Raw genomic sequence first — 13,763 nt, 5'->3', positions numbered from 1 at the left:
CACAACAAACACAAGTTTCAAGAGAATTAATAATGCTATAATCGGTCCCGCATTTACTAATAATAATAATAATAAAAACGCATTTATGGGGCGCCTTATGCCAGAACTGACCTCAAGGCGCCTTACAATGATATACTAAACTACAAATATAAAATATCTTAAAAGTACTATCTTAAGCTACAACAATGATAACAATATTTGCAAGCAATATATATATACAAAAGCATTTGGTTCACCACTGCGTCTAGTAAGGTCAGATGATGTGAAATACTAATACAGACACAAATAATGCCGGCTGGTAGACAAACACTACAAGTTCAAAGTCATAAATGTATAGGGTGATACAAAACAACAATAACTATCTGGTATAGAGGGATTACTTCAGAAACAGATGACCACCCTAACATAATGTTAATAATTCATAATTTTATCTAATCATATCTTGTGTAAATCCAGTAGTATGTCGCAATTTGTGAACATACAGGGTAAATTATTTTGACACAATGAGTTTTTTTACTATGCTCTACATGTGTGATGTGATCAAGCTAAATAAGTCATTTGTTGCTAATATTGATTTTGAAATACAGCCAAATAGTGCTTAACTTCTTTTGTGTTTTATTGTTCTGAGTAACACTAAGATGACCATATCTCTGGAACCGTAAGTCCAATTGTGATGCAGTTTTCATCAAAATAAAGCTATGAAATTGGGACATATGATGAACTTAAGGTAGAAACATCGGCTACGGTGTCATGCACAGATTTGGTTTAAAATGATACAGGATGTGTAGTTGGGTGAGAAAAACTTGCCTGCCAAGTTTTAATTTTTGCCAACAAAGTGTTTTTGAGTTATGCCATTTTTTATCATTAGAAAGCCCCATTGACTTTGCACATAAAGTGGTTTTGACACTAAGCCTCGTTCACTAAAATTGGTAAAAGTTTGAAAATGGATACTATGTTTAAATATTATTTTTCTCCTTTCTATCCCATTTATAGAACTGCTTTTTGGATCTTTTATTACAAAAATGTTACCAAATAATATTAGTGACTTTTTTCCAATATATTGGTCAGTAATATAGGGGATATTTGAAGGTAATGTTAGTACTTGCTCAAATTTTCTTGATTTGATCTAGAAACACTGAATGACCCAATTTCATAATTATTGTCTGAGCTAACCATAGGGCCAATTATAACAAACAAGGTGTCATATGAAAGGTTATTAAATTTAGAAACTTTTCTCGCCAGCTTTTTTTAATAAAGTCTTTCTATTTTAAGTTATGGGTGTTTCTAGATTTCCTAATTTAAAAATAGAAAAATGATTTTTCTCAAAAATAAACACTTTATCCAAAAAATCTGGCGAGAGAATTTAGGTATTAGGCTTATTAACCACCCCACAAACTATGGAGACCATATCACATTCCCTCTAGGCTAGCAATAATTATTAGTAGAAAAAATTAGGGAATTTTCAAAAAAATAAAGAAAAACATAAGAATTGTTTAAATTTTCATGAAACATTAAAAATCAGTGGAGTAAAGACTTATCTTCAATTGGTTATATATTTGAAATGGATACATAATTCTGATTTGAAATAGTGGCTATTTTCCTGCATGGGTCTATTATCCGATGCTCCTACCTTAAAAACTGAATTTTGATGTTACTAGACAAATGACTCAATTTGCTAGATCGCATCACTGATGTGGATGATGATAACTTTATCTTTGTAAATATAGTCATCATGTTATCTTTCTGAACCCATGATATTGAGTTGCATTCTCTTGAACTTTACTTCAGCTAATAACACTAGTAATTATTGTATAATTTAGGTTATCACTGTTGTACAAATTGACATAAGCCGAATGCATTGAAGAAAAAGTAAATGTAGGAAAAAAACATGACAAGAAAGGAAAATTTATTTATCTTCCTTCCTTCCTTCCTTCCTTCTTTCTTTCTTTCTTTTGGCCGAAGTCAGGCAAAACCCGGCAATAGTGCTCAGAGGCTACTAAATTACTGGGATAAAAACCTGCAAGGACGAACATGGATCAACAACCAAACTCACATGTGGCAACGTGGGGTATTGAGCCTGGGCGAAGTGGTGAGAATCGAGTGAGAAGATCACTACACTATCCAGTCCTTTCCAATGTATGTATACTACCCTATGATGATTGAACCCGTGCCGCAGTGGTGAGAATCGAGTGAGAAGACCACTACATGTACACTAACCTGTCCTCCCAATCACCTGCTACTCTTTCACCTGCTTTCACAGTCGATACCCTCACTATACCCTAAGCCTTATTCTATCAGATGACCCCTGAACCCCAGCTCCACCACAACATCCTTTGAGATGAACTTTCTTTATTTGACCTGATCATGTGGTGCAACAATTTGAAACATCCATACACACTCTATGATATGCTGCTTTGCTAATTATTCTGCCATATCCAGGCAGGCCACATCTCCCATCTTCCCAACTTCTGTAAGTTCATCATTTTAAGCGTACAAATTTTGACTATGACATATCTATGTTCACTTTTGTTAAAGTAATTTTATAACATACATACCTGCATACATCTAACTTGCTCTGGCTTAATCATAGACGCTTAAGAGATTTGTGCAAAAAGCTTTCATTGTCATGTACTATCTAAGTGTTTTCATAAATAAAATACAAATAAGAATTTGCAGTACCCTTTAAGAACTCACAATGTATCTTCACACAGAAAAACTTGGCATTATGTTTTTCTTATTGCAACATATTATTCGCTAATGAAGAATACTGCATCACTTTTCAATTTAATTTATTTCTTTGAAGGCTAAAAGCCAACTGCTATTTATTTGAGCTGCCATAAGTGAAGAAATTTAGAAGTATGTTAAAGAGTTCCAGCAATACAAATATGTGACACAATCTGGTCCACTGAAACTAAATGTGGCAAATTTAAAACTGAGATAAAGGCAAAAATATGGAGTAAAAAAACCCAATAAAATACATATAAGAAATAGACTTCACAAAACTTCTAAACTTTAGAACCAAGACCTTAGGTGTTTTCAGTATATGATAGCTAATGTATAAGGTAAGAATTATAATAACTCAATTTTCAAAAATGCCTCATTTTGACCTCCATGGACCAGATCTTGTCACATAATTCTTTCAGTACAATACCTGCAGTTTTGTTCTTCAGTGACAGGATTTCCGACAACAGAGAGTTGCTCAAGTCTATCTAAGATCTCCAACCCAGGAATAAGACAATCAACGTCTGAAAAAAAAAATATTGCAAATCATGTATATTATAAAATTTGTGATGCTTGACACAAGTATATTTTAGTAAGGATAACTTAGTCCAAATTAGTGCCCTCCTCGAAGAACTTTTTGCTTGACAACTTCCTATATTCTGATCAGCTTGTGATAGCCCGGACTCATAACATGGTGGATTGATATAAAATGGCGTACACGCAGCACCTACAAATATTGTGTGATTGACTTGCTTTTGTAAATTTACGACGGCGTAAGTTGGGACTTTATCTTTTACCTAGGTAAACAATGTAAAAATTAAGCGCACCCAAAATGACTTTGTAAGCACCCTGGGAGGTTAATGGAACAAATACGATAATTACGAAAACCTCAGGTGATCGCCTTTTCCTCGTATACTTAAGTTGTTAGAGAATAAAGGTATTATTATTAGCCACTGTCGCGCATCTATTGTCTCATCATTATTTTAAGTCAAACAACTTGGCTTTGCCTCATTGTTCTATAATAAAAAAAAATAATGATGTCACCTGTGTTATAATGAGACGATAGATGCATGACAGCGCTAAAACAATACCTTTATTCTCATTCTTAAATACTTCAATTCAATATTTTAATCATATGTATACCAAATTTGTATCAAATTAAATCCTAGATTTTACATGAGGAATTACATAGGGCTTAGAATTGAACAGTCCTGTTGTTGATATGCGCCTCTGATTGGTTCAAATAGCGCGTATGTGTATCACACGGCTAAGAATCAATAAGATTGCAGAAAGATTGATAAAATATCACATACCTGCTATGAAGTTATGACTGATGTCCAGGACTTTCAAGAGTCTGCATCCCTTTAGAATAGGTACCTTGGGAAGACTGTGAAATATAAAAGTGGAAGGGTTTATTCATACTGCAGTGTAATTGTGTTGTGGAAATCAACTATAAATTTTTGTCACATCCGCTGCAATCCTGAAAATGACTGCAGGTCAAGCCATGTCACCGCATGCAGTATGTTGCAGCGACTTGTGGTGGGATGCTGTAAGATAGAAAACACAATGTGAAAAATTTGACCACCAAACTTTAACACAAATGAAAAAAAAATGCCACTGGCATCATTTAAGCTATTACCTGTTTTGGCTGACTGATAGAGTTGTTAATAATGGTAGCCATGCAGGCATTAGTGAGGACATCTAGATTGGATAGACTAACCTGTTTTGGCTGACTGATAGAGTTGTTAATAATGGTAGCCAGGCATTAGTGAGGACATCTAGATTGGATAGACTAACCTGTTTTGGCTGACTGATAGAGTTGTTAATAATGATAGCCAGGCATTAGTGAGGACATCTAGATTGGATAGACTTACCTGTTTTGGCTGACTGATAGAGTTGTTAATAATGGTAGCCAGGCATTAGTGAGGACATCTAGATTAGATAGACTTACCTGTTTTGGCTGACTGATAGAGTTGTTAATAATGGTAGCCAGGCATTAGTGAGGACATCTAGATTGGATAGACTTACCTGTTTTGGCTGACTGATAGAGTTGTTAATAATGATAGCCAGGCATTAGTGAGGACATCTAGATTGGATAGACTTACCTGTTTTGGCTGACTGATAGAGTTGTTAATAATGGTAGCCAGGCATTAGTGAGGACATCTAGATTGGATAGACTAACCTGTTTTGGCTGACTGATAGAGTTGTTAATAATGATAGCCAGGCATTAGTGAGGACATCTAGATTGGATAGACTTACCTGTTTTGGCTGACTGATAGAGTTGTTAATAATGGTAGCCAGGTATTAGTGAGGACATCTAGATTGGATAGACTTACCTGTTTTGGCTGACTGATAGAGTTGTTAATAATGGTAGCCAGGCATTAGTGAGGACATCTAGATTGGATAGACTAACCTGTTTTGGCTGACTGATAGAGTTGTTAATAATGGTAGCCAGGCATTAGTGAGGACATCTAGATTAGATAGACTTACCTGTTTTGGCTGACTGATAGAGTTGTTAATAATGGTAGCCAGGCATTAGTGAGGACATCTAGATTAGATAGACTTACCTGTTTTGGCTGACTGATAGAGTTGTTAATAATGATAGCCAGGCATTAGTGAGGACATCTAGATTGGATAGACTTACCTGTTTTGGCTGACTGATAGAGTTATTAATAATGGTAGCCAGGCATTAGTGAGGACATCTAGATTAGATAGACTTACCTGTTTTGGCTGACTGATAGAGTTGTTAATAATGGTAGCCAGGCATTAGTGAGGACATCTAGATTGGATAGACATACCTGTTTTGGCTGACTGATAGAGTTGTTAATAATGGTAGCCAGGCATTAGTGAGGACATCTAGATTGGATAGACATACCTGTTTTGGCTGACTGATAGAGTTGTTAATAAAGGTAGCCAGGCATTAGTGAGGACATCTAGATTGGATAGACTAACCTGTTTTGGCTGACTGATAGAGTTGTTAATAATGGTAGCCAGGCATTAGTGAGGACATCTAGATTGGATAGACTAACCTGTTTTGGCTGACTGATAGAGTTGTTAATAATGGTAGCCAGGCATTAGTGAGGACATCTAGATTAGATAGACTTACCTGTTTTGGCTGACTGATAGAGTTGTTAATAATGGTAGCCAGGCATTAGTGAGGACATCTAGATTAGATAGACTTACCTGTTTTGGCTGACTGATAGAGTTGTTAATAATGGTAGCCAGGCATTAGTGAGGACATCTAGATTGGATAGACTAACCTGTTTTGGCTGACTGATAGAGTTGTTAATAATGATAGCCAGGCATTAGTGAGGACATCTAGATTGGATAGACTTACCTGTTTTGGCTGACTGATAGAGTTGTTATAATAATGGTAGCCAGGCATTAGTGAGGACATCTAGATTAGATAGACTTACCTGTTTTGGCTGACTGATAGAGTTGTTAATAATGGTAGCCAGGCATTAGTGAGGACATCTAGATTAGATAGACTTACCTGTTTTGGCTGACTGATAGAGTTGTTAATAATGGTAGCCAGGCATTAGTGAGGACATCTAGATTAGATAGACTTACCTGTTTTGGCTGACTGATAGAGTTGTTAATAATGGTAGCCAGGCATTAGTGAGGACATCTAGATTGGATAGACTTACCTGTTTTGGCTGACTGATAGAGTTGTTAATAATGGTAGCCAGGCATTAAGGAGGACATCTAGATTGGATAGACTTACCTGTTTTGGCCGACTGATAGAGTTGTTAATAATGGCAGCCAGGCATTAGTGAGGACATCTAGATTGGGTAGACTTACCTGTTTTGGCTGACTGATAGAGTTGTTAATAATGGTAGCCAGGCATTAGTGAGGACATCTAGATTGGATAGACTTACCTGTTTTGGCTGACTGATAGAGTTGTTAATAATGGTAGCCAGGCATTAAGGAGGACATCTAGATTGGATAGACTAACCTGTTTTGGCTGACTGATAGAGTTATTAATAATGGTAGCCAGGCATTAGTGAGGACATCTAGATTGGATAGACTTACCTGTTTTGGCTGACTGATAGAGTTGTTAATAATGGTAGCCAGGCATTAGTGAGGACATCTAGATTAGATAGACTTACCTGTTTTGGCTGACTGATAGAGTTGTTAATAATGGTAGCCAGGCATTAGTGAGGACATCTAGATTAGATAGACTTACCTGTTTTGGCTGACTGAGAGAGTTGTTAATAATGGTAGCCAGGCATTAGTGAGGACATCTAGATTAGATAGACTTACCTGTTTTGGCTGACTGATAGAGTTGTTAATAATGGTAGCCAGGCATTAGTGAGGACATCTAGATTAGATAGACTTACCTGTTTTGGCTGACTGATAGAGTTGTTAATAATGGTAGCCAGGCATTAGTGAGGACATCTAGATTGGATAGACTAACCTGTTTTGGCTGACTGATAGAGTTGTTAATAATGGTAGCCAGGCATTAGTGAGGACATCTAGATTAGATAGACTTACCTGTTTTGGCTGACTGATAGAGTTGTTAATAATGGTAGCCAGGCATTAGTGAGGACATCTAGATTAGATAGACTTACCTGTTTTGGCTGACTGATAGAGTTGTTAATAATGGTAGCCAGGCATTAGTGAGGACATCTAGATTGGATAGACTTACCTGTTTTGACTGGCTGAGAGAGTTGTTAATAATGGTAGCCAGGCATTAGTGAGGACATCTAGATTAGATAGACTTACCTGTTTTGGCTGACTGATAGAGTTGTTAATAATGGTAGCCAGGCATTAGTGAGGACATCTAGATTGGGTAGACTTACCTGTTTTGGCTGACTGAGAGAGTTGTTAATAATGGTAGCCAGGCATTAGTGAGGACATCTAGATTAGATAGACTTACCTGTTTTGGCTGACTGATAGAGTTGTTAATAATGGTAGCCAGGCATTAGTGAGGACATCTAGATTGGATAGACTTACCTGTTTTGGCTGACTGATAGAGTTATTAATAATGGTAGCCAGGCATTAGTGAGGACATCTAGATTAGATAGACTTACCTGTTTTGGCTGACTGATAGAGTTGTTAATAATGGTAGCCAGGCATTAGTGAGGACATCTAGATTGGATAGACTTACCTGTTTTGGCTGACTGATAGAGTTGTTAATAAAGGTAGCCAGGCATTAGTGAGGACATCTAGATTAGATAGACTTACCTGTTTTGGCTGACTGATAGAGTTGTTAATAATGATAGCCAGGCATTAGTGAGGACATCTAGATTAGATAGACTTACCTGTTTTGGCTGACTGATAGAGTTGTTAATAATGGTAGCCAGGCATTAGTGAGGACATCTAGATTAGATAGACTTACCTGTTTTGGCTGACTGATAGAGTTGTTAATAAAGGTAGCCAGGCATTAGTGAGGACATCTAGATTGGGTAGACTTACCTGTTTTGGCTGACTGATAGAGTTGTTAATAATGGTAGCCAGGCATTAAGGAGGACATCTAGATTGGATAGACATACCTGTTTTGGCTGACTGATAGAGTTGTTAATAATGGTAGCCAGGCATTAGTGAGGACATCTAGATTAGATAGACTTACCTGTTTTGGCTGACTGATAGAGTTGTTAATAATGGTAGCCAGGCATTAGTGAGGACATCTAGATTGGATAGACTAACCTGTTTTGGCTGACTGATAGAGTTGTTAATAATGATAGCCAGGCATTAGTGAGGACATCTAGATTGGATAGACTAACCTGTTTTGGCTGACTGATAGAGTTGTTAATAATGGTAGCCAGGCATTAATGAGGACATCTAGATTGGATAGACTTACCTGTTTTGGCTGACTGATAGAGTTGTTAATAATGGTAGCCAGGCATTAGTGAGGACATCTAGATTAGATAGACTTACCTGTTTTGGCTGACTGATAGAGTTGTTAATAATGGTAGCCAGGCATTAGTGAGGACATCTAGATTAGATAGACTTACCTGTTTTGGCTGACTGATAGAGTTGTTAATAATGGTAGCCAGGCATTAGTGAGGACATCTAGATTAGATAGACTTACCTGTTTTGGCTGACTGATAGAGTTGTTAATAATGGTAGCCAGGCATTAGTGAGGACATCTAGATTAGATAGACTTACCTGTTTTGGCTGACTGATAGAGTTGTTAATAATGGTAGCCAGGCATTAGTGAGGACATCTAGATTAGATAGACTTACCTGTTTTGGCTGACTGATAGAGTTGTTAATAATGGTAGCCAGGCATTAGTGAGGACATCTAGATTGGATAGACTTACCTGTTTTGGCTGACTGATAGAGTTGTTAATAATGGTAGCCAGGCATTAGTGAGGACATCTAGATTAGATAGACTTACCTGTTTTGGCTGACTGATAGAGTTGTTAATAATGATAGCCAGGCATTAGTGAGGACATCTAGATTGGATAGACTTACCTGTTTTGGCTGACTGATAGAGTTGTTAATAATGGTAGCCAGGCATTAGTGAGGACATCTAGATTAGATAGACTTACCTGTTTTGGCTGACTGATAGAGTTGTTAATAATGGTAGCCAGGCATTAGTGAGGACATCTAGATTGGGTAGACTTACCTGTTTTGGCTGACTGATAGAGTTGTTAATAATGATAGCCAGGCATTAGTGAGGACATCTAGATTGGATAGACTTACCTGTTTTGGCTGACTGATAGAGTTGTTAATAATGATAGCCAGGCATTAGTGAGGACATCTAGATTGGATAGACTTACCTGTTTTGGCTGACTGATAGAGTTGTTAATAATGGTAGCCAGGCATTAGTGAGGACATCTAGATTGGATAGACTAACCTGTTTTGGCTGACTGATAGAGTTGTTAATAATGATAGCCAGGCATTAGTGAGGACATCTAGATTGGATAGACTTACCTGTTTTGGCTGACTGATAGAGTTGTTAATAATGGTAGCCAGGCATTAGTGAGGACATCTAGATTAGATAGACTTACCTGTTTTGGCTGACTGAGAGAGTTGTTAATAATGGTAGCCAGGCATTAGTGAGGACATCTAGATTGGATAGACTAACCTGTTTTGGCTGACTGATAGAGTTGTTAATAATGGTAGCCAGGCATTAGTGAGGACATCTAGATTGGATAGACTGTTGTCATCTAAGTAGAGTTCTCGTAGTAACACATGATTGGTGAGTACTGGAATCTGAAAAGGTAAGAAAATTAAATTGCTCATTTTGTGATTTATATTTTAAAAACACTTGGAAGTCATTTTGCACTACAATTGCCAATAATAATTAGAGTGCAAAAATGACTTCCAAGACATAATTCGTCGGACGCATCACATACTGGTCTATCTCGAAAAACACGCATTTCGAGAAAATCGCAATTGAAAATCTTCGTATTAAGTTTACCTTTCTATAATTTAATAAGACTATAGATTTTCATGAAAGTGGTTTTAAATTAAATCATATACTTAAAAGACTTATTTAAGTGGAATCTTGAATTATATTTACGTATGCAATATTGCATTAAACTACACTAAAGTTGTAGTTCTGTATGTGAAATAGTTAATTTCCCTATATCGTATTTAAAGTGCATCACATACTGGTCTATCTTGTGGGCTATCTCGAGTTCGCGAACGGTGACGTGACTTTAGGCGCATCACATACTGGTCTATCTCAAGCTTATCGAGATAGACCAGTATGTAATGCACTTTAAATACGATATCGGGAATTTAACTATTTCACATAGAGAACTACAACTTACGTGTAGTTTTAAGCAATATTGCATACGTAAATATAATTAAAGATTCCACTTAAATAAATCTGTTAAGTATATGCTTTAATTTAAAACCACATTCATGAAAATCCATAATCTAATTAAATTATAGAAAGGTAAACTTAATACGCAGATTTTCAATTGAAATTTTCTATAAATGCGTGTTTTTTCGAGATAGATCAGTATGTGAAAACCGTATTTTGTAAAAATCATAGATAGTTCAAATTCAATATTTTATAACTAATTATTTAAGAAAAATTGAGGTCTGTAATTTGTTGAATTAGAAGAGCTTCGTAAAAAAGAACTATATACCAATTTTCTCAGAAAAGTAAAAAATTCAAGACAGACCAGTATGTGATGCACCCGACGAATTAAAGTTATAGTACATGTAGATACAATAAAGATACAATTTAGATGCAATTTCATCAGAATGGAAGTGGAATGCTGCAAAAGAAATTTCCAGAATTACATTGTGATAAGGTATTTTTTAACAGATTTCACTAAGTTTTTAAATTTGAACCCAATATGTCTTACTTAACTCATTCTAAAGATACAAACCTTAAATGAAGCTGTATCACATCACAATGTTTAAAATAATAAACAACCTATTTCACCGCATCAATTTTTAAATGACACTGCATATTTAACTTCAAAAGTAGTGTGAAATTTTGTGACACAAATTATTTTGAGGCTGCCTATGAGTTCCAATATCTGTGGTTAAGGCTGCTCCATTTGAAACTCACACTCCCTCTGTTGAAGATTCAGTTTGAATCTTTTTCAGAGTATGTATGAAATTCAAGTGGAGCTGCCTAATCAATTCATTTCATTTGAAATTCCTACTCCCCTGTGGAAGATATTTCCAAAATCTTCCACAGGGGTAGTGGGAATTTCAAATGGAAGAGCCCATTGTGATCTAATTTGGATTACAATTGAATACCTGAGTGGAAGAAGGGCCCAACTCCATCAAAACTGTTTTTGAGATATTAAGGAAAAACTTAATATTTGGAAAAGTTTTATGGGCAGAAGGTTTTCATCTTCAGTGGACCTTTAATACATGAATATACAATATTACATACATTCAAAATTAAATATGATGTTTCCATGGCAACGATACAGGTCTTAATACTGAACTGGAGTTGGGCCCTTCTTCCACTAATGTACTGCACTTGGCAGTTCCGTAAGCAGATGTGTTATAAATAGAATAGAAATTTGGTAATTATCCATTAATTGCACAAGTAGTAGCATGTCAAGAAGGTTTATTGTAGTATAAAGCCGATTTCATGAGTGAACAAAATTCCTGTTTAATCCAATATTTGTGGAAGAAGGGCCCAACTCCATGGAGTTGGGCCTTTCTTCCATGAAAACCATGATTAAGTGTACTTGAAAGACTATTTGGAGAGTTGATTTTGGCTCATCTTTCACACACAAGGAAGAACAATCTGCTGGCAATAAAATGCTGGGTCTAACTCATTTTTGTAAAAATTGGAGTTGGGCCCTTCTTCCACTCAGGTATTCAATTGGCCAAGGGGTTGGAGAAGAAATAGCTATCTAATACAGGGTTGACATTTTTGTCACACACAGACATTTTTGTCACAAACACACATGTAGACATATCTGGACAGTGCTTATTTCATAGTCTCCTCTTGAACAAGTTTGGCAGGATAGGACATTAAACTCATACCAGTGTTTTTATTTTGAAAGTCAAAGTGGATTTCCTGCTTGGAAGAATCACTTTCAGTGTAAATGTATTGCAACATTTAAAGAGAAATTGCAACTTGTGGTTAGAAAAATTATTAAATTCTTGTACATCGTGGAACATTCAACTACGCTTGTTACTCCGCGACTAATCATGCTAATACATGAGCGTTCAACGCTACTCTACGCGTCCATATCAGCGATGTTATCTGCGTACAACAGCTTACGACGCACAGCCACGCAAAGAGTATGTTCCACGATGTACACAAATTAAACAATTTTTCTATAGTACTAATAATCTAAATCTGAATTTACAAAATCAGATTCAAACTGAATTTTTTTTAGGCATGGTAACATAGACAGGAAGTGGTGAGACCATAAGCGACTTAATAAGTAACAATATATGTTTTGACAGGCCAGTCAGTGATGTCTGTATAGACACTTATAGCAACACACACTTTAAATGAGCTTCATAATTTTCATTACTGCTGTTTTCATATGAAAAGGCAATATGAAATATGATAGATGCAATCAGCATTTGTTGGATTATAGATTAAAATTGCCTAGATTTTCTGATTGGCAAATCCAAAATTACTCACTGTTTTTTAGACTTTTGCCATCTTGGCTGATGGCTTCTTCAGAATGACCATTGGGATCCACCTTTTCGGTGATAAGAACTAAGGGATGCGAAAATCAACAGAAGAAGTGGCTAATTCTGCTGGAAAGATGGATCTCATGTGGTCGTTCTGAAGAAGCCATCAGCCAAGATAGCAAAAGTCTAAAAACAATGAGAAATTTGAGATTTGTCAATCAGAAAATCTAGTCAATATCCTTCACTTCTAAGCTGTTTCTACTGATTTCAAATATTTTACACTTTTATAGGGATCACTGAAGTCTGTATAGTACCTTTAACATAAAAAGAAAAACCAAAACCAGTGACTACTATCCTGACGTGAATAATAAGGAAGTGAATAAAGTGCGTTTCAAGAGTAAAATCTTATGTACTTTCTACACAACCATATAATTCTTATAGCCAGTTATTGCGGGGTCCATAGAAGAGTTATTACAGGGCTATGCCAAGCTGGAGTAGCTCTGCAGTAACAGAGCTACTGCACATCTACCCCACCACGAGCTACTGCATAGTGGAGTAGCTGTGCAGTAGCCACCCACTAACTGGCCATGAGAAGATTGGTGTGTATTTTATCAACATGAAAGTGAAAATATGCCACTGGTTTATCAAAATCAATAATAAATAAATTACCGCAGATTGACAGGTAACTCGCAATTTCAGTTTAGAAGTTGAGCTAGAATATTCATTCTAAAAGAATTCATCATGCCTCTACTGTGTAACATCATTCACTTAACACTTTGTGTTTTGATATCAAAAATTCAAGTTGGACATACAACAGTGCAACAAGGTGGAGTAGCAGGTATAACAATTACAGAATGGTATGACTCTGACAACGAGCCATCACTTGCATTGACATGCCAAACTGTCTTTCCTGATGAAGCCACAGACATCACTCATAAATGGATATTTGCTGGTAAAACTCTGGCTACCAATACTGAACTAAGTGAAGCAACCTCATCAAGGTACAGAGTGCAGTTC

The 13,763-nt window shown here is 36.2% G+C and overlaps 1 protein-coding gene across 1 annotated transcript in view; it reads right to left on the bottom strand.

Moving 5' to 3' along the window:
- The window catches only part of LOC140167688 (uncharacterized), a 72,720-nt gene that overhangs the window by 26,546 nt on the left and 32,411 nt on the right, over window positions 1-13,763 (bottom strand). Inside the window, exons 15-27 of the mRNA XM_072190986.1 lie at window positions 9,757-9,884; window positions 9,449-9,538; window positions 8,910-8,999; window positions 8,140-8,229; window positions 7,447-7,536; window positions 7,062-7,151; window positions 6,446-6,535; window positions 5,905-5,994; window positions 5,443-5,532; window positions 5,058-5,147; window positions 4,827-4,916; window positions 4,035-4,108; window positions 3,147-3,245 (exon numbers count right to left, since the gene is read on the bottom strand). Of these exons, the coding sequence (XP_072047087.1) occupies window positions 3,147-3,245; window positions 4,035-4,108; window positions 4,827-4,916; window positions 5,058-5,147; window positions 5,443-5,532; window positions 5,905-5,994; window positions 6,446-6,535; window positions 7,062-7,151; window positions 7,447-7,536; window positions 8,140-8,229; window positions 8,910-8,999; window positions 9,449-9,538; window positions 9,757-9,884 (1,201 nt within the window). The remainder of the gene's footprint in view (window positions 1-3,146; window positions 3,246-4,034; window positions 4,109-4,826; window positions 4,917-5,057; window positions 5,148-5,442; window positions 5,533-5,904; window positions 5,995-6,445; window positions 6,536-7,061; window positions 7,152-7,446; window positions 7,537-8,139; window positions 8,230-8,909; window positions 9,000-9,448; window positions 9,539-9,756; window positions 9,885-13,763) is intronic.

This window comes from Amphiura filiformis, chromosome 13 (genome assembly GCF_039555335.1).
Source record: "Amphiura filiformis chromosome 13, Afil_fr2py, whole genome shotgun sequence".
Lineage (NCBI taxonomy): Eukaryota > Metazoa > Echinodermata > Ophiuroidea > Amphilepidida > Amphiuridae > Amphiura > Amphiura filiformis.
The sequence above is the reverse complement of the archived record's forward strand: the minus strand, read 5'-3'. Positions and strand labels throughout refer to the sequence as shown.